At 36.2% G+C, this 21255-nt stretch overlaps 2 protein-coding genes and 1 long non-coding RNA gene across 13 annotated transcripts; 1 reads left to right on the top strand and 2 right to left on the bottom strand.

The window, feature by feature from the left end:
- Positions 1–13252: 13252 nt before the first annotated feature.
- On the bottom strand, positions 13253–14244 carry LOC112190263. The gene is made up of 5 exons (XM_024329688.2): positions 14148–14244; positions 13984–14053; positions 13798–13896; positions 13557–13687; positions 13253–13474 (listed from the first exon to the last, which is right to left on the bottom strand). The coding sequence occupies exons 1-4, from the start codon at positions 14201–14203 to the stop codon at positions 13592–13594; spliced, it is 321 nt and encodes a 106-aa protein (XP_024185456.2). The 5' UTR covers positions 14204–14244; the 3' UTR covers positions 13253–13474; positions 13557–13591.
- A 2031-nt stretch (positions 14245–16275) lies between these two features.
- Positions 16276–17417, bottom strand: LOC112184119. Its single transcript, XR_005805262.1, has 7 exons — positions 17329–17417; positions 17178–17249; positions 17031–17102; positions 16850–16921; positions 16663–16734; positions 16478–16552; positions 16276–16354 (listed from the first exon to the last, which is right to left on the bottom strand). It is a non-coding gene; the product is annotated as an uncharacterized LOC112184119 (long non-coding RNA).
- Positions 17418–18287: 870 nt separating this feature from the next.
- On the top strand, positions 18288–20768 carry LOC112190785. 11 transcript variants are annotated; one of them, XR_002932589.2, is made up of 4 exons: positions 18288–18542; positions 19019–19075; positions 19257–19354; positions 20476–20768. XR_002932589.2 is itself a non-coding variant. In XM_040515521.1 (2 exons), exons 1-2 carry the CDS (start codon positions 18344–18346, stop codon positions 20598–20600), a joined length of 324 nt encoding a protein of 107 aa, XP_040371455.1. In that variant the 5' UTR covers positions 18288–18343; the 3' UTR covers positions 20601–20768. The 11 variants fall into 11 exon arrangements, 1 of the variants encoding a protein (XP_040371455.1); XR_005807432.1 differs by having other exon boundaries at positions 19019–19134; XR_005807433.1 differs by having other exon boundaries at positions 18288–18547.
- Positions 20769–21255: the final 487 nt, after the last annotated feature.

Raw genomic sequence — 21255 nt, 5'->3', positions numbered from 1 at the left:
TATTTTATTTAGATACGGATAAAGGTATGGACAAATATTCACTAATATAGATACTTATAACTGTATCTAGCAATGGATGCCAAAAACAGTAGCCTTTCATTCTACACACACAAAACTGAATCTAGCAAATGTCTTTTTTTCTTTTCTATTATTAATCAACCACTTTATAAGTTTTTTTTTTCATCAAAAACCACTTTATATTTAACTTTTTCTTTTCTTTCTTTTTTTCTCGACAATTTTTAATTATTCCATTCACTATACACATTTATCCTAAAAAATAAATAAAGTTATTCAATGTTATCTATTTCCCAAAAAAAAAAAACAAAAAAAAAATCAGTTATTCACTCCTTATCCCATTAACTTTTTAAGACTTCAATCCAAAACAAAAAACTATTTTAGACGTGAAGCCATCTTCTCCATTCTCCAGTACTGTATAAGAAGTGCTCTTCTTCTCATTCTTTCAACTCTCAGACTTTATCTCCTTCATCAATCTCGTTTAAGAAGCAATATATATCTGGCTACCACCTCCCCATCAACAGGTATTAAAATCACATAAACTCAGACTTGATATATATACATATATATATATATATATGTTGGGATTTGATAATAAATTCTAATCTTTCAGCCATTTATTCATCTCATGATGAAGGTGATCATTCACTTGCTTCAAGTTTGCCTGAGATATACTAGAGAATATAATATGGCCGATTCGTCTGGGTCTATAAGCCGATTCGTCTTCTTCAACTCCAATTTGGATTACTTGATCTGCTGGGTAGTATGAATTATTGCTTGTTTGATTATAGCAAGTTTGGGACGAGGGCAGGACTGAGGGCGGAGGAGAGAAAACTGTTGCCCGATCTAGATGAGACAAGTTTTGATTGGACTCTTCAAGTATTATACAGAGTATACAGAATTTAAAACACTCCTTGTATTTTACCTGGCTAAATACCTAAATTAATACCAAATAAATACGTAAATAAATTGTTAATAAATAAAACAAAATAAATTGTGAATAAATTAAAAAAAAAATTGTTAATAAAGGAAACAAAATAAATTTCGTCCAAAAAAAAAAAAGAGAAAACAAAATAAATTAAAAGTTGATAATAGATGGACCCCACAGCAATAAATTGAGATACTGATATAAAAACCGTATCTTTTGACTACTGGAACCTGCAATAGAGAATACATTTTTTCATTCCGTGGCTGCACTGTATCTAATGAGTTTTAGATACAGTTATCTATATTTTTTAAAGCAAAAGATACATAATAAAATATGTATCCTATAAGGCTTATTCTAGTAGTGTTTGCTAAACCATCCAAATGTGTTAAAGAAGGCTAGAGCCGAATTGGATGTTCAAATTGGTCAAGAACGCTTAGTAGACGATGCTAGAAATCATGGTGAAAGCGAAAGAGCAAAGAAAATGGCTATGGAGTTTGCAGAAACCCTAGAAATCTAGGTACAGAGACGAATGAGGAAGACGAAGTAGCTAGAGAGAAAAGCTACCAAACTTTTGATATTTTCGTTGAAACTGTTTTTTTTCCAATTGAGCTAACTAACAATTATGAGCTGATGTTCTTTTTATACTATTACAAGAATAACAAACTCTCTCTAACAGATCAATTAGCACCAACTAATTGCTAGCTGTACTAACTAATTACTAACAGCACCATGAGATAGCTGACACGTATCCTCCTCCAATCTATCACTACAACTAATTTCTCTCACTTGATCTTTGTCTGGATGAATACCACGTGTGCATTCTGTTGATGAGGAGGCTTGTTAACTGAGATCAGATCCTGAGCCTTCAATTGGTTGACTGGATATTTGTTCTTGAACTGTGTAGTCTAATCCTTGATTATGCAGACCTTGATGAGCTACATTCTTCACTTTATCATCCCCCCTCAAGCTAGTGGTGGGAGCTCCAAGCACTAGATTGCAGCATAAGTGCTTGAATTGAGCTGTACTGAGTCCCTTAGTAAAGATATCGGCAAACTGATCAAGGGATGGAACAAACTGCAGTGTCAACTCTCCTCTCATCACTTTTTCCCTAGTGAAATGAACGTCGACTTCAACATGCTTGCATTTGGATTTATGAACTGGATTTGAGGCCAAGGCTAGAGCAGACACATTGTCACAATGCAAAACAGGTGCATAAGGTAATGGGATAGAGATGTCCGCAAGAAGATGTCTTAACCAAAAAATTTCTGAGGCAGTATCAGCCATTGCCCTGTATTCGGCTTCTGTAGATGATCTAGACACAGAGTGCTGTTTCTTTGAGCACCAAGAGATAGGACAGTTACCAATATAGATGACAAATCCTGTTGTTGATCGTCTATCATTGGGGTCCCCGGCCCAATCTGCATCGGAGAATGCTCTAAGTTCAAACGGAGCTGACCTGTAAGTGAGACCATAATTGGTAGTGCCAAGGAGATATCGGAGTATTCTTTTAACTGCAGCATAGTGAGCCTCAGTGGGGTTTTGCATAAACTGACATACAGTGTTTACACTATAAGCCAAGTCAGGTCTAGTGAAAGTCAAGTATTGTAAACAACCAACCAAACTTCTATAGTGTGTGACATCTGCATAAGGAGGACCCTCATCTCTTAGTAGTTTGGCATAAGGAAGGCATGGAGTACTACACACTTTGCTGCCAATCATCCCAGCTTTTAGAAGAATATCATCTGCATACTTAGATTGAGAAACAAAAATCCCTCCAGATGGCAAATAATCGATTTGTAAACCCAGGAAATAATGCAAAAGACCTAGGTCCTTCATTTCAAACTCAAGTTGTAAAGCCATTTTGACAGAGTGGATTTCACTTTCATTGCTTCCAGTTAAGATAATGTCATCCACATACAATAGCAAATAGACCATACCTTGAGCAGATGACTTGATGAATAAGGAAGGATCAGAATAGGAGCCCTTGAATCCAATAGATGGTAGAAAAGAGGTGAATCGCTCATTCCATGCTCGAGGGGCCTGTTTTAAACCATATAATGATTTAATGAGTTTGCAAACATGTGTAGGGCAAGAAGGGTTTTCAAAACCAGGTGGTTGAGCCATGTATATTTCTTCTTTGAGAACGCCATGTAAAAAAGCATTTTTTACATCCATTTGGTAAAGTCTCCATTGATATTGAGCAGCAAGAGCAAGGAACAACCTAACTGTAGTATGCCTAACCACAGGGCTGAATGTTTCATCATAATCTGTACCTTCTTCTTGACTAAACCCCCTTGCCACTAACCTGGCCTTATGTCGTGCAATGGTGCCATCAGCGTTCTTTTTCAATTTAAAAACCCACTTGCAGCTCACAATATTTTTTTGCTGTTGTGGTGGGACTAGTATCCAGGTCCCTTGATTTAGTAAGGCATCATACTCATCCTGCATTGCATGCTTCCATTCGGGAATCTTCATTGCTTGCTTGTGAGAGGTAGGTTCTTCATTTGCTGAAACAGTAGCAGCAATATTTGCTGCATAGAAGACTTTCTTCTTGTAGATGCCATTTTTACTTCTTGTCATCATGGGATGATCATTCACTGTGAGGTTGGATGGAGGTAGAAAATTGATCATCCTGTTGTGTGAATCTGGACTAGGAGGATTTATATCAAGAACAATGTCTGAGATTGGTATGTATGGAGTATCAATAAATTCCACTGGAACGATAGTGTCATGCATTGGAATGGATGCAGGTGTGCAATCAATGGTGTTGTCAGTAGGGATGTGATCAATATTTGTGCTTGAGGAACTTGATTCTGGTATACTAGTATCTGATGTAGTAGTGCAGGTTGCTGGTGGAGATGGATGAAGGACAAGGTGAGGCAGTTGAACTGATGGTGACTGTGTGACAAGGTTAGTGTGCAATGGTGTAGACATAGAACAAGGCAAAGACTGAGTATTGGTGTGATTAACATTGGACTGAGAATGAGTTGGGATAGATTTGAAATAGAACTTGGACTCATCAAAAATGACATGTCTGGATATGATACTTTTTTGGGAAACTGGACTGTAACAAATAAAGCCCTTATAGCCTATAGCGAAACCAATGAATATGCATGGAGCTGTCTTCGGTTGAAGCTTATTGGAGTTATATGGTTTGAGGAGTGGATAACAGGTACAGCCAAATACTCTAATGTGGTCAATGGGAGGAAGCTTTTTGAAGAGAAGTTCAAATGGTGATTTCATGGAGAGGGTAGTACAAGGCATTCTGTTGATAAGATACACAGAAATGGCACATGCATGATACCAAAACCTTGGTGGAAGTGAAGCATTGTTTAAGAGAGTGAGAGCAGTTTCAACAATGTGTCGATTTTTCCTCTCTGCAAGGCCATTTTGCTGTGGAGTATATGGACAAGATAATTGGTGAGAAATCCCATTTTTGGCTAGAAACTCTTTAAAGATATGACTGGTATACTCTCCCCCCCCATCTGTTTGGAGTACTTTAACAGATGCACTATACTGATTTGCAATAAAGGCACAAAACACTTGGAATAATGGAAAAGCTTCTCTTTTATTTCGTAATGGAAAAATCCATGTGTATCTGGTACATTCATCTATGAGAGTAAAATAGTACTTAAAGCCTTCAAAAGACATACTAGGGGAAGGCCCCCATAGATCAGAGTGTATGATCTCAAAAGGTATACTAGACTTTTCTGAAGACAACGAGAAAGGAAGTTTGGTAAACTTTCCAGACAAACATGATTCACACAATGATGTACACTTATCAGGTTCTACAGAAATATGAGCTTTAGACAACATACTAGAGACAACGACATTAGAAGGGTGACCCAATCTTTTGTGCCAGATAGAATGTGAGACTTTGTTTCCTAGAAAAGCTGAAGGTTTAGAGGCTGGAAGAAGCTTAGAAGCAACATAGACTGGAATGGGATAAAGGCCTTGATCACACAGTCCATCATATAAAATGTTGCCCGTCACCTTGTCCTGCACAAGAAATTCAAATTCATCAAAGATCATTCTGACATAATTATCCTTGCACAAGTTGTAAACAGATAGAAGATTTGCAGCTAAGTCAGGAACATAAAACACATTCTGCAATGAAAGTGAGCCAGAGTTTGTGATAATAGAGTTGGAGCCTTTGCTGAGAATAGGCAGGCTGGCACCATTACCAATCTGCACACCATCATTTGAGTTGTAGCTAGAGACATTCTGCAGGTTTTGAAGATCTGATGTCATGTGGTTGGTTGCCCCTGAGTCAACAAGCCAGACTTCATGATTTGATTCTGCACAAGCAACCATAGCTGAAGAACCAGTGTGATTGTTGGAGTTGTTAGGAATCCTGTATTTGCATGTTTTGGCAATGTGTCCAGGTTTCTTGCAGATTTGACACTCTATGGTTGAGCTTGACCCATCATTCTGAGTTTGAGGATTTCTTTGATGACATTTCCATGCTCCATGTCCAGGTTTGTCACATATCTGACATATAAGTGGGCTGTTGTAGTTCTGATTCGGGTTGTTGCCCCTTGAGTACCTCTGGTTATTGTTGTTGTTATTGCTAAAGTTTCTCTGAGCAGGAAACTGTGGATAACTACCTTGATTATCAGAGTAAGACCCTCCATTATTGTTGTAGCCATTGTTTTGTGAGAAACCCTGAGAGTGCTGAGTTGTGTTGTTACCCTGCATGCCACCATTGTTTGCCAAGAACCCAGATTGAGGTGTTCCATTGCTTGGAGGTACCATAAAACCAGTTTGACTTGCAGAATTCACAGGTCCAGTATAGGCATTCATGTGTGTTGTGGTAGTAGATGCAGCAGCATTGTTACAATTCATTCCTTGCATAGCATTAGTATTTCCCAAAACAGATTGAGCAAGTAAAGCAGTAAGTTGAACAAGAGGGTTTGGCTTATCATTTTGAGCAGGGACAGTAGTGGATGCAGCAGCAACAGTTTGACTTAGCAGAGCAGTGAGCTGAATCAAAGGTGATGACTTGTTTTCCAATTCAATCTCACTTTCAGCAGATAGTAGTAATGACCTAACTTCTTCCAAATCAATATTGTTCTTTCCCCTTATGATTTGTCTAGTGTGGCCATATTCACTTGGTAAACCAGCTAGAATTAACACTTTCACATCTTGATCGGACATCTTGACACCAAGAACAGCAAGTTGATCTCTAACAGTCTTAAATTTCAACAGGTATTTTTCAATTGAATCACTACCCTTCTGAATATTTTGCAGTGTAGATTTTAATTGCATGACATGTGCTTCTGAAACAGTTGCATATCTTTGTTTGAGAATCAACCATACCTCCATAGATGAAGAGCAGCCAGTGACAAGGGTAAGTGCCTCAGGTGACAAGGTATTGATCAACATAGAGATAAGAGCACTATCTTGCTCCATCCATTTTTCACGAGCAGCGGAGTTATTAGTTAGAGAACCATCATCTTCAACAAGAAATTGTGATGGACAAGGATGAGAACCATCCACAAATTTCAGAAGACCATGCCCTCTGAGATGATGTTGCATATGAAAAACCCAGGTAGGATAATTTGTCTCATCCAAACGAACAGAGATGGTGTTGCACACTTGAGTAGGAAACGCCATTTTTCTTTTCTTTCCTTCAGATCTTGATCAAAAAGACTGAAACTTGGAGAGTGATTTTGATGAGTGATACAAACAGGTACAAGATGTAGCCACAAACGCTCAAGATTGATATGAGCACCACAAATAGCTATGAAGAATAGCCCCAAACCTTGATTCACGAACAGATTTCCTTGAATCAAGAGCAAACTGAGTAGATCTAAGAGTAGAGACAATTCTCTTTCACTGGTAATTGCTGATTTTGTATATGATTTTCTTGATACTTGAACTGATTGTTGGTTTTTCAAACTGGTAATTGAACAAAGAGAAAGAAGAGCTCAGAGGTCGAAAACGCAGCAGAGAGATAGTGGTGGAGCAATGGTCAGGCCGCCGTTGGCTTTGATACCATGCTAGAAATCATGGTGAAAGCGAAAGAGCAAAGAAAATGGCTATGGAGTTTGCAGAAACCCTAGAAATCTAGGTACAGAGACGAATGAGGAAGACGAAGTAGCTAGAGAGAAAAGCTACCAAACTTTTGATATTTTCGTTGAAACTGTTTTTTTACAATTGAGCTAACTAACAATTATGAGCTGATGTTCTTTTTATACTATTACAAGAATAACAAACTCTCTCTAACAGATCAATTAGCACCAACTAATTGCTAGCTGTACTAACTAATTACTAACAGCACCATGAGATAGCTGACACGTATCCTCCTCCAATCTATCACTACAACTAATTTCTCTCACTTGATCTTTGTCTGGATGAATACCACGTGTGCATTCTGTTGATGAGGAGGCTTGTTAACTGAGATCAGATCCTGAGCCTTCAATTGGTTGACTGGATATTTGTTCTTGAACTGTGTAGTCTAATCCTTGATTATGCAGACCTTGATGAGCTACATTCTTCACTTTATCAGACGAATCAGACCTCTCCAATCTTCAATACCTACAAAGTATCATTTCTGAGACTCTTCGGTTGTACCCGGCAGCACCGATGTTAGTACCACATTTTGCATCTGATGACTGTGTTGTTAGCGGATTCAATATACCACGTAACACAACGGTGTTGGTCAATGCTTGGGCCATACATAGAGACCCGAAGTTGTGGGATGATCCTGAAAGCTTCAAACCTGAAAGGTTTGAAATCGGCAAAAACGATGAGGCACGTAAACTTATGCCGTTTGGAATGGGAAGAAGGGCATGTCCTGGAGCAGGCTTGGCCCAACGTGAGGTGGGATTGACTTTGGCTTCATTAATTCAATGCTTTGAGTGGGGGAGGGTCAGTGATAAGAAGGTTGATATGACTGAATTAGGAAAGGGAGCCATCATGCATAAACTTCAACCATCGGAGGTCATGTGCAAACCACGCTCATTTATGAAAAATGTTGTTCATTGATTCAACGAAAAAGACAATTAACTGCAAGATATAATTAGAGTGGTGTATGTTTTCCAATTAATATTTAAAGTATTAGTATATATTGTACTATATACTATCATCATTTTTAGTGTATGTGCACGGAAGTTTTAGTATATATTCTTGCATATTTGTAAGTACGTAATTTCTGATAAGAGAGAAAGTTACATTATGTATGTATGCTGTGAGAAAGGGTTAACTACATTTTATTTTTTGATCAAAAGACAACACAATATATCGATTGAAGCAGAATTATAAAAATAATTTACTTCTAGAAGTTCAACAGAGTCACCCAAAAGAAATTGGCATAATTGCCTATTTGCTATGATATGTTTCATCCTAACCTTAATTTGCTACCCTGAGTTCTATTTAAGCTAATTTGTTAATCTAGATTTTATTTCAGCCAATTTGTCATCCTTCCGTCAAATTTGTTACTCTAGGCTTTCTGAATTAACTAATATGATTCCCAAAATTTTCAAAATTAGTCAATTGCTTCCTTAAATTTTCAAAATTAATCAATGTTTGGACAAAGAATTGATGAATTATAACAAGTCAATTTGACGGAAAGGTAGTAAATTGGCTAATTTGAAAACATAGGGGAGCAAATTGGCTAAACTAAAACTTTTAGAATAGCAAATTGGCTAATTGTAAAGAAGTTCAACAGAGTCACCCAAAAGAAATTGGCATAATTGCCTATTTGCTATGATACGTTTCATCCTAACCTTAATTTGCTACCCTGAGTTCTATTTAAGCTAATTTGTTAATCTAGATTTTATTTCAGCCAATTTGACGGAAGGGCCAATTTGTCATCCTTCCGTCAAATTTGTTACTCTAGGCTTTCTGAATTAACTAATATGATTCCCAAAATTTTCAAAATTAGTCAATTGCTTCCCTACATTTTCAAAATTAATCAATGTTTGGACAAAGAATTGATGAATTATAACAAGTCAATTTGACGGAAAGGTAGTAAATTGGCTAATTTGAAAACATAGGGGAGCAAATTGGCTAAACTAAAACTTTTAGAATAGAAAATTGGCTAATTGTAAAAATCTAAGGTAATAAATTGACAAAAATAAAATCTAAGATAGCAAATTGGCACTATAATAAAATCTAGGATAGCAAATTGACTATTAGAGTATTTTTAGTAATGCTAGCCATTTTTTAATCAAATTTTAGCTAAAAAGTCATTTTAGCTAGTCACTTTAGAAATACGTGTGTATCAATTCTCTCTATTTTAGAGAGATTTAATTTTTTATTATTTATTGAATGAGCAGAAAATAATTCAAATATATTTATAAATTATATAGAATGACTTATAAAAAGAATGTTTTAAAATTAACAAAAATATTAGAGAATCACATCTCACTCTCTATATTTAGAAGTGCAATAGGTAAAAGTTAAAATGGAAAGTCATTTCGGAGTCTAATGCAGCTGCTAAAATTGATAAAAAGCTAAACATGCTCTCCAAAATAGCTAAAGAGCCAAGATAGAGAGTCTGCTAAAGATGCTCTTAGAGGTAGACTAGCTCTCTGTCTTGGTAGACTAATTTGGAACTAATCGTATCAAATTCATCTAATTTTCATATCACACTAAGTCTACTTACTATATTTGTACATTAATGTGTCGTAGAATTTCTCTACAAATTAATAAATTTTCAAAACTTTTCATGGCCTGTTTAAACTAGTGGTGAGCCTAAACCCTATTCCAAGAAGTAGCCTGCAAACCTTCACAAACCCTAGCAAGGACCATGCATAGTTGAGTTTAGTGGTGAGCCATAATTGTTGAGCATTCATTTCAGTGAGGGGTCCATCTTGTTGAGTGTATTTACCTATGGCTACTCCATCTCATCAATCTTAGATAAGCTCCACCTTCATCTCCACTAAATATTAGAAAATAAACATGTTTTTAATTAGTAGTGTGTTTAATAAGAGAGTTAATATTTGAGTTACAACCATGAGTTAGTGGGTGTAATGACACTACTAAAAAAAATTGCAATTGCTTCGCCTTTTTACTTTGGCAACAGTTGCCGTCGCAATTGAGATCCTATTGCTACGGAAAATCTTTCGTCGCGATTAAGCTTTATCATTTGCGATGGAAAATGTTTGCCGTAGTAACTCTGCAATCAATTGCGACGAACTTTTCTCATATCGTCGTAAACTTTTCTCTTACTCTTGGCGCTAACCCAATTATTTTCCCCCTGTTTTTTCTTTTGTGTTTTTTTGGCCAAAGTTCCCACCAACAATACAACCCTAATTCTTTATCCTTCTTTTTCCCAAACAACACCGCAACACCTCTCTCTCTCTCCCCCTCCCTCCCCAAGCTTTGCAGCTCCTCAAACTGGAACTTACCGTCGAGATCGATGAGGTCCGCACCACAACCTACCGCTGACAGTGACGAGCTCCTCTGTCGACGTTAACGAGGTCCCACGTCGGAACATACCTCCGAGACCGACGAGCTCCTCCTTTCCGTCGAATAGCTCCTCCTTCACCAAATAAACTGTAACAACAGCTCTCTCACACCCTAGACACAACAAATCCCGATCAATATCTTTAGGAATCTATAAGGTAAATCCCTTTGTTCTTTCCATTTGTCTCTTGTTGAATATTAATATTTATAGTCTTAGTTTAGTTTGAGATTGGGCTTTGTTAATTCAATTGGTTGTATATAAGAGGTCAATATTTAGATTGTGAGTTCAATTTTGATATGAAACTAATTGGGTTTTGTTTCAAATTTGAGCACCAGTGGCCAATCCTCCTGGATAATCTTCATGTTTAGTAAATAGATGGGTATCTTTCTCTTAGACATCGATACGTTGACGAGCTTGAGGTTGAGCTTGATTTGATGGGGTTGGAATTTGACCTATACATTTGGGGTTTCTTGTTGCATGCAACTTAAATTAATGATGCATCAGATCGTAAATTTAAGTGTTCTTCTGGATTTTATAGGGCTACTTTATATTAATGGTATCTAAAGTAACTAAAGGTTAGCAGTAGACTAAAATAATAGAGCTCAGAATAACTAAATAAACTTCTTTTGCAAGTATGCGTGCAGATTGAACGAGGTCTCATAGAACAACCTAGTTGCTCATTGTTAGATAGATATATGATTGAAAGTTAAAGTGCCATTTACAAATGTTGACTGAATTATTTTGTGAGGAAGGCTGTAATCTTCTGTTCACATTTTGCAGGACCAGCCCCGAACTTCTGCTAAATCCTGTGAGAACCATCTTGACATAGTAAAAAAAAATAGTTTTCTTATCCCACCCTTCCTACTTTAATGGTTATGTTTGCAAAAGATGGTTTTATTTTTTTCTTTTCATATATGTGGTTTCTATTGCCTTGTCTTGTGCAAGGATTGACATTCTTTTTTCTTTCCCACACTTAATCTAAATAAGCATGTTGGAATATGTAAACTTTGTCGTATCAGTTTCAGAGTTTGGCAAAGATAGTTCCTATTCGTGCCTAAGCCTTATTAACAATATCTTTACCATTTTTAGACAAATTCTCTGAGTAGGGATGAAGAATTTCAGAGTTAAACAGGCATATAAAAGGTGGAAGTTAGAGCTAATAAAGTGGAAACATCCTGAGCAGTTCCTCTCCATTTTTGTTTTAATATTGTTCTTGTGGAAACATACTTTTGAGTATTCATGCCATATTGTAGGAACAACTTTTTTTTTTAGGTTCCGAAATGTAGTCTTCACCTGAAAAGTTAATATATAGACTTCATAGTTTAAGCTACAGCTTACAGGAATTTAAAATTGTCAGTGAACACATAAAACTCGAAAATTCTGGAAAAAGAATTTTGTTACTAGCTTGTTAAGGTTGTTTCTCCAGGAGTTTGACATCAGTCTTTTGTTCATGGAATTGCTATTACAGGTTTTGATATGTCAAAATGAGGCTGAAAAATGCTTAATTGAGACATCTATTAGTTCCCTTCGTATAAGCCTCAAGGTGAGTATCCGTATTTGAATGGTTTCTAGTAATGTAAGTGAGAGTTGGAACTATGGCTTTCTGAGTTTGAAATTATTTAAATAAATCACTACTTTTGGTTGGATTTTTTTATTTCTTTTGTCTGCTCATCTGAACAACCTAAAAACAACTGTATCTTTCCACTCAGTTGTTATAGACCTTTCTCAATAAACCTGTTTTATAGAGGGTTTATATTGGGGACAACTATATGTACTTATGCTTTCTGTGAACCTTATTGGTGGGTAATTTCTGAAATTTTTATTCACATTTGATCCAACTAATTGGAGCATTACTATTTTCAGTCTTCAAAATAAAGTGTAATATGTGAATGATGAAGTGGTCAAAAATAGTAAAGGTTATATAGTGATATGTAAAGTTTTGGCAAAATAATACACAGAACACACACTATGCCAATAATAGCTTCAGACGACAGATTATATGCAAATTATATGTAGTCTATCCAGCTGTCATCTCTTATAGCATCAGACGACAAATATCCTCTGTCGTCTGTTCTCACTCAGACAACAGAAGTTTCGTAAGGCTCTGTCGTCTGAACAACCCAACTTTGAAGGATATGGAACTTTCTGTAGTTATTAATCATATACAACGACATATTAATGTTGTTGAAATGAGGTACAAACTACAGATTTAATAAAACCTCTGTCGTCTTAAGACAAATAAGAAAACATATATATGTGGTCTGAAGTTACCAAAATAAAGACTTGTTTGACAATCTATTGTTTGAATGCATTTTTAACGACATTTAATTGTTGTTTGTAAATCACTTATAATTGGGTAAATTATGCTCATATGTCGTCTAAGTAGTTGTAAGACTTTATTTTTATGTCGTCTGTCTCGTATTCCAACCACAATTTTAAGTTTTTATGTTGTCTGATAGAAAATAAAACTTCGCGTTTTTGTTGTTTGATAATCAATTGAACTTCATTTTTATGTTGTCTGTTAGAAGTATTTATGTTGTTTGATAGTGAATTGAACTTCAGTTTTCTGTTGTCTGTTAAAGGCATATCTGTTGTTTGATAGTGAATTGAACTTCAGTTTTCTGTTGTTTGTTAAAGGCATATCTGTTGTTTGATAGTGAATTGAACTTCAGTTTTCTGTTGTCTGTTAAAGGCATCTCTGTTGTTTGACATTGAAATAAACTTCAGTTTTCTGTTGTTACTGTATTTGTGATACAACATATCATAAACCTGCATTTGTTGGATTTGAACCATAGCAAACCTCATTTTGTACAGTAGTCAATCGAGAAAGGCAGATTAATTATAAGATCTGAAATCAACAAATTCCTCATTGCATAAATCAACCCACCAAAATACATTCCCATCAGTAGCATAATACTAAACTAGCTAGCATGCTAGCCTTTACATTAAATGATTTTAATGACTGCCATTGTTGCACGGATCTTAATCTAACTAAGACAAAAACCTAGTAGCATCCATAGAGTAGTTACAGCAACTGCATGCATTTGTTCAACACTTTCCATCAGTTCTGTCAAAATGCACAAAAGCAGTTCCTAGCCACTACTACTGCTCATAACCTACCAGAAACAAAAGCATATATATAGGCATTTTTGTCAAAATGCACAAAAGCAGTTCCTAGACACTACTACTGCTCATAACCTACCAGAAACAAAAGCATATATATAGGCTGATACTTAATTTTCTGGGAACTTCAAAACATGCTCAGCCCATTCCGCTCGGATCTCATCAATATCATTGACTGTGTAAACCAAATTTGACCTCGTTCCCCACTGCAATAAGGAAATGCAGCAAATTAAATATGAAAGTTTCATGCACAGAGCATGCACGTACTATATCATTAAACAATAAAGTCCATAGGTAAGCAGTTGATCAATTTTACCTTCATACTAAAATCGAAGTTCTTGTCCTCCACAATTTCTTTCATGTAACGCATAATGAAATATCCACACGTCTTGTCATTTTTTTGCTCCGGAATACCCTGAAAATACAGAATTAAGATAATGGAAGGTGAAATATACAATGAAGTACATAAAACTAACCACTACAAAAAGTTCAACCGACTCACAGCAAGATTCTTCCATTGAATTACTTTCCTTCCTTTCCGATTCTTGTGAGCATTATAGATTTTAATGGAGCTTCAAACAGAAAATGATAATTAGTAAACAAGTCCAGTACATGACCAAGTAACACCAACTGATCAATCACTATAGTACAATATAAGAGACTTACTTGTTGACAATAGATTTCCATTCCCCAGTATCGAGTCGCCTTTTAAGTGGATCCATGAAGTGCACGACTTCTTCATTTGGGTTCACAATCGTCAACATCCAATGGGCACTATAGGCTAATCACCACTCCAACAACAATAGCAATGCAATATCGAAAGAAGAGAGCTGTGCTGTAAGGCAGTTTCTGCAGAATTCCAAAAGAAGTTAGCACCTATCCATGACTTCTTGGATCAGCAATTTATGGACTACAAGTGGTTAGGATACTCATATCTTTTTTTTTTTTTTGTGTGCGCGTGAGTGTCACTCATATGGAAGTTATATGCATATTGCAGATCATTAAATCAAGTACAAAAGCAGTTTAACAATAACTATATATCAATTGATAAAAATCATAGAACTGTTTTCATTACTGTAGAGCATCTAAAACAAAAGATGATCTTATTGTTCAAAAAATAGGCTATATAAGTTTGAGGTTTGCTTGGTTACAGTCGCTCCTGGAACATTTTTCAAAAAATAGTTGGTCTAGTTGAGCCTATCCAAAAGTTGCTTGTTCCAGTTCTATCTACACAAAAAGTGGTGCAAGAGCTGCAATGACATTGCTGGTTCAATGTCAGCTTCCCTATTATAGTGAAAAACAGAAAACATGTCAAGATAAAACCCACTTCTCTGTAATGGAAATTTGTTTCTAAGAACGTTGCAGCAACAAACACCTCACAATTACAAAGACCCTCACGATTCATACAGTTAGACCACCTCTATCAAAATAGGCTAAACAAAAGAATATGCATCCCCAAGCTACCACTCTGTAACAACAGAAAACATATAAGATTGACTAAGGGATCTGGTATAACTTAAATGACTGCAAGAATTTGCAGCTTATTGGCAATAGTTACTCTTAAAAGGACAAAACAGAGAATAATCAGAAGAATCGAAGAGCACACAGTTCATTTCAAGCACAACACTAGAGACCAAAACACTGGAGGCAAGAACCACATAGCTAGCAAACAGCAGAAGAAAAAACACATAAAAGGGCACATAACTCCATTCACAAAATCTAAAAACAAAAGAACAAACTATAGCAACTCAGAATATATATCAACTTCTACTGGCATTACTTTGTTCAAACACGTCTTTGTATAATTGTGTGTGTAACGTACAGGCATCACTGACTATATGCTAAGGCACCTTGAAGTAGGAAGTTCAAACAAGCAATTCTATTATTGCCAAAAAGAAAAAGAAAAAAGAAATTTCCAGTACAATATTCACAGGGGAGAAAGAATCCAAGAAAAGACAAGTACATAGTTACTATTTTTTTTCACACTTGAGCTGTCAAGAAAAATGAAGTTGAATGAAGAAAAATTTTGTAGAGGTTTACCTGCGAACTGTTTTGTTTATCAGGGACTCTTTTTTGTCAGGAAGAGGATGGGCTAGTGTGAAAGTTGTTGTTTCATTTCCTGTTTGTGGCGTAAAGGTTTCCACGTCTAGATAGATGCCTTTGACTATACTGCAAAGCTAAAAGGACAGAATCACAAGCAAGCAGGATAGTAAACATACAAGATATTACTTAAACACTTAAACTGCCTGCATAACTGTAGATATTACCTTGGGGCAACTAATAGTTACAACATGTTTGTGAATTATTCATATATGCCATATGCATTCTGAGAACTCAGGGAGTATTAAATCTGTAAAATTGTTGTAAATATTTCTATATCTTTAAGTATATTCCGAGAACTCAATGTCTGTATTTTGTGCCCAGAATTATGAAATGGCTGGGGTCATGTCATAATTACTGAGCTCCTTTGCCACCAATTTCTGTTACATGCATGGTGCATGGTGGATGTTTTTAGAAATCACTGCTGGAGTATAATGTGTTCAGGAAATGTAACGGTAGATGATAGGTACATGACTGTCTAAGAGTTTGAAGAGGCTGGACCTTTAATGTTTTTAAGTTCAATTGCATACAGCAAACCACTCACAGAGAAACATATTTGTTATTCGTAATCTCTGATGGTAACTCGAAAGTAGCATATTCCAGGTCACTATATACATTGTAAAGTGAAAAGTATTCAGATAAAGAAACATAAATCAAGTGAAGAGAGGGAGGATGAGCTTGGGACTTGAGACTACACTTACAGATACCGAAGTTCTGGCAAATTGAATACTTCTTTAGCCAAATTTCCTTTGAAATTGTTTCCCACGAGTGACCTGTAAAAAATGGTAAGAGACTAAATGGGTGTATGATTCATACATATGATAATTGTTGATAACTCGATGCAAGAAAAGACGTAAACTCGTAGCATCATATAATTGACTATACAGGTAACTTACAGAGTTTCAATATTAGTCCAGTTCTTTATGCTGTCAACTGGGAATGGACCAGAGATATAATTCCCGGATATTGAACTACATTGAGGAAACACTCTTAATTACTCGTAAGAAATGACAATCAGGTTACATGTAGAAATTGAAAAGACTTGGAGTATCCTAATAAACTTAAAACAGGAAACACCTACAAATATTTTAGACTCGTAAGGTTCCCATAAGTGTCCGGAAATTTATCATTCAAGGAATTGGCTGTGGCCCAGCTGCAACAACAAAGACGATCCAATATTTTCACTTTCAATTTCTATTGTTCCAGCTCATAAACTTTTCGCACAAGGAGCTGTTTATGAGGGAAAGAAGGGGGAAGTAAAAACTTACAAGCCGCTGAGGGATTTCAAATTTCCAAGTGTTTTGGGAAGAGGACCAGTGAGCTGGTTCTCAGAAATATCCCTTGAAAAAAATGATAAAGACTTGTGAGGACGATTGTCCAAAGACTATTATTGTGTGTGATATAATTTAAGGTGGTCTCAGCAGAGTGAGCAGTGAACAGAGAACGAACAATGTAGTAAGATTGCTGAGATTTCCCAATTCATCAGGAATTGAGCCTGATAACCTATTGAAGTAGAGATACCTGCAAATTAATCCCAGACAAATTAGGAGATAGCAGTAATTCAAAGAAAAGACATGATCGAGGTCATGTACTCACAGTTGCCGAAGATTCACTAGTGAACCCAAGGTTGGTGATATAGCGCCTTCCAGCAAGTTGTACTGTAGATATCTATGGGGGGCAGATGATTCAAATGTTAACGTACATCATCACACGGTTCACACCAAGTTGGATTACTTGAGAGACTTACAGATACCGAAGGTTTCGCAAGCTCCCCAAGTCTGGTAATGAGCCAGTCAGTTGATTCTTTGATAGATCCCTAACATGCAGAAACCCCATAGGAAGAGAGTAAGCAAATATTCATACAACTCTTCTCAGTTACCAATCATTCATTATTCATAGTATCATACACAAGAACTGAATACCCAGAAAGGCAGCAACTTACCAAGCTTGAAGAATTCGAAATCGAACCAGAAATCGAACCAAACTTGAGGACGTCTATGCTTTGCTGCAAATTGAACACATGAAATTGAAAACCCAGAAAGCAAGAGACCGATTGATTGAAGAATGAAGCTTGAAGAGTGAAAAAAAGAAACCGAGAAAACCAGACTTGAAGATTGAAGACTTACCAAACTTACTTTACCCAAACTTCTATACCCAAAACTTCCATACCCAAACTTGCTTTACCGGAATCGCAGGAGGATGAGAGTGTGTGTGAGCTTGAGAGGGTGAAAGGGATTGATGGTGGATTGAGGGACTGAGGTTCTTGAGAGTGAGATCGAGCGTGCGAGCGAGGGAGAGATTGGCTGAGAGTCAGAGGCGGCAAAACGAGCCCGAGTTTTTAGATCTAGGGTTGGTTCTTTTTTTCTTTCAGCTAAGGGAAAGGTCCTAGCAAAAGGAGCCCGAGTTTTTCTTTTTTAGCCAAGGGAGGGATCCAATACTTTAGATTAGCAAATTAGCTTTCAGTTTCCCGTTTACTCAGACGACATATGAATGTATAGAAAATTACTCATAAGTGTCAGTTTGAAACTTTAATTAGCCATAAGGCCACATAGTTTTTCTTGTACACATAAGGCCACTTGCATTATCATATTATTCATTATCTGACGATTTTGCCCTTCCACCAACCAAATGTAACTACATCGAAATTTAACCGCATCGGGCCAAAAGATCAATTCAATATTATCCTCTCTCTCTCTCTCTCTCTCTCTCTCTCTCTCTCTCTCACATCGTAGCTCCGACGTCTCCCTCCTCCGATTCTGTTAATGAGATTCCGGCACCAGTCCCTGATCTCCGGAATCACCGGCGATCGGCAGGCACATCGATCGGTGACGCTTCTCCTTCAGATTGTTCCCCGTAGGCGACCTCCTTATTTGGTTTCTGCTCCAGCTCCGGTTGTCCTCATCTTCCTCCAGAACGTCGTTCAGAATATGACGGCTCGTGGTTGCGAGCAAGAAGCTTGTGGTTGAGTAACTTCTTACGCCTTCATCTTTGATTGTTTTTGTTCATAGCATTTTTGCTTTGTTTAATCTTCGTGTTTAGCTAGTGTAGCTATGGAATTAGTTTCTCCGTGGTTTGATTCCTATTTTGTGCTTCGTTTTTGATATTCTCTTTTATTTGATTTGTGACTGTTTTCTTGTTGCTTTGAGGTTTTGGAATGAACAAGGCATTTTTATTTTACAATCAGTTTAGTTTTCTCAGACTTTTGCTACTTAATTTTGATGTTTGACTTCGATTTTTCTGAAATTAGCTATGATTCATCTAATTTCTTGAATCTGTGTATTTTTTGTTTGTTTCTGTAATGATTATCTATAAGCTTTGCGTTTTTGAACTGCATAATGCCTTTTGTTTTCAGTTTTCACAGTCACTTTAGATGCTTTAGAGGAGTTTCTGTGAAATTAAATTTTCTTTGTCTAATTTCTCGTGTGTTTTTTTGAAAGTTGCTGAAAGCCAAGGCTGAACCAAAAAAGACGCTGAAGAAGGAAAAATTTTAGAAAGTAAGCAAGAAGGATGCTAATGCTTTGAAGCGTCCTGCTGGAGCCTTCTTCATCTTCATGTGAAAACAATTTTTTTGTTTACTATTCGATTTGTATTGAGTGATCTCTGTAGTGTCAATGTGTCGTTGCTCTTATTTTAATCTTATGCAGTGTTTGGTTTTGTGGTTGTGATGAATTACAGGGAGGAGTTCCACAAACAAATTGGAGTTTCCTGATTTAAAATATGGACTGGATGTGAGTGTATAGATCTGCACAATGAGGGGACAAAGTTTAGCCTGGGTATGCTAATAGGTTAGATGAGTTTTTCATGGCTTCAATAAATTCTATCACCTGCCATAGACAAAACGTGCTTGACTATTCTCTTTTATTATTCCTTGAGTTTGGTAGTAAGCATTGAAGATTTCAAATTGTTTTCAGAATTTATAATGTTGTGTGTATTATATTCAATTGAAATAATGTATATTGTATTATCAGAGAGCACATTGATCAACCATTTTTATCTTTCTGCAAGGTTTGCTAAGAAATAAAGACAGCCTAATTGTTAGAGTTTAGTTGTGGACGTGTGTGTTTTGATGCTTATGCAATAATAAGTATGGAGATTTTGTGTGATTAATGAGGAATTTATGGGGAGGGTATTCTGGTTTAGTTAGGTCATGTGTGTGATTATAGGTGCCGAGAGGATGGGACAAGATGTTTGTAGTGGCTTTTCAATACAGTGATGGTAGCTTTCTATGCTTATGTTAGTATTTTCTCAAGCTGATGTCAGTAACTTTTCTGTTTTCATTTTGATTGATTTCAAGTTAGTTGCTCTCTATGACTATTATAGTGGTTTTTCAACATAATGATAGTAGCTATCCATGCCTATGCTAATATCTTTTCAAGCTGAATGAAATTTGATTTTCTTCTTGTTGTGATTTCGTATATTTAGCATTTCTTGTTTGAAATTTTTGTTACACTACCAACATGTATAATAAGCTGGTTTTGTGTAATCAGTATTTATATCAGTAGTTTTTTATTACTGGTCTAGTAGTTTTGTACATGTGATATAGTAGTTTTATGTACCTATGTTAGTAGCTTTTTACTACTGTTCAAGTAGCTTTGCACGTGTTATAGTAGCTTTATATACCTATATCAGTAGTTTTTTTTTTATTACTGGTCAAGTAGCTTTATACGTATTTTATAGTAGCTTTTGGTACCTGTGTCTGTAGATTTTTATTACTGGTCCAGTGGTTTTGTATATGTGTTCTAGTAGCTTTCTGTACCTCTGTCAGTTGCTTTTAAAATTGCTTTTTTTTATTATTCAATTGATAAAGAGTGCCACATTTGCGGTGCAGCAGTCCATTGCAGTTTTAAGTTTTCATTTCAAATACTAATATTTTGTTATATGTTTGTTCTTGCAGAACTCTTTTCCTTTGCATTTGCAGTAGTAGATTTCGAAAATCATATGAATTTGGATATTGAAGCCTCCATTGACCAAGAGATCATTCAGCCAACCAAGAAATACTTAAATGAAGTCTCGCACTGAAGGTGGCAAAATTATGCCTATGGGTTTTGAGTGTCACCATTGAAAAATGACAGTAGCATTACAACATTGATAGTAGCTTTATACAACTATTGTAATAGATATTCACAACTATGTTAGTGGTTTTTTACAACTATGGTAGTAGCTTTTTACATAGTTATATTATTGAACCATGCATGCCTTTTGTATCATTAAATATGATTTATTTTCTCAATTACAATAGCTTTTAAGTTTAGTTGTATCTTTTACATTTTCATAGTTTTGTTAGTCTCTGAGAATAACTTTCTCAATCTCTCGGAGTAGCGTTTATTATGCTTGTTAGTAGTTTTCGTTCTGCTTGGTTATTGCTTTTGGCATTGATGAGAGTAACTTTTGGTGATAGTGAGAGTAGCTTTTGTTACTAGTGAGAATAGTTTTCTGGTATTGGTGATAGTAGTGTTCGTTGTTGGTGGGGATAATAGCTTTTGGTTTTGGGGAACGTAGCTTTTGTTGGTCACAATAACTTTCATTGCTAGTGACAGTAGCTTTTGTGACCTCGCCGGAGGTTGCCGGAAATCTCACATAAGTAGCTTTTGTTACTAGTGACAGTAGCTTTTTGTGATAGTGACAATAGCTTTTGTGGTCGCCGGAGACCTCGCCGGAAGTCACCGAGACCCTG

This window comes from Rosa chinensis, chromosome 2 (assembly GCF_002994745.2).
Source record: "Rosa chinensis cultivar Old Blush chromosome 2, RchiOBHm-V2, whole genome shotgun sequence".
NCBI lineage: Eukaryota > Viridiplantae > Streptophyta > Magnoliopsida > Rosales > Rosaceae > Rosa > Rosa chinensis.
Note: the sequence above shows the minus strand (reverse complement) of the source record. Positions and strands in the feature narration are given on the sequence as shown.

What these genes read in the sequence shown, in the direction of transcription:
- LOC112190785 (XM_040515521.1), top strand. Translation starts at nt 18,344, where the DNA reads ATGAGATTCCGGCACCAGTCCCTGATCTCCGGAATCACCGGCGATCGG. An exon ending in TTGCGAGCAAGAAGCTTGTG is followed by an intron (nt 18,543 to 20,475) that starts GTTGAGTAACTT and finishes TTGTTCTTGCAG; the next exon opens with AACTCTTTTCCTTTGCATTT.
- LOC112190263 (XM_024329688.2), bottom strand. Translation starts at nt 14,203, where the DNA reads ATGGATCCACTTAAAAGGCGACTCGATACTGGGGAATGGAAATCTATT. An exon ending in TTCAATGGAAGAATCTTGCT is followed by an intron (nt 13,897 to 13,983) that starts GTGAGTCGGTTG and finishes CTGTATTTTCAG; the next exon opens with GGTATTCCGGAGCAAAAAAA. An exon ending in ACTTCGATTTTAGTATGAAG is followed by an intron (nt 13,688 to 13,797) that starts GTAAAATTGATC and finishes TCCTTATTGCAG; the next exon opens with TGGGGAACGAGGTCAAATTT.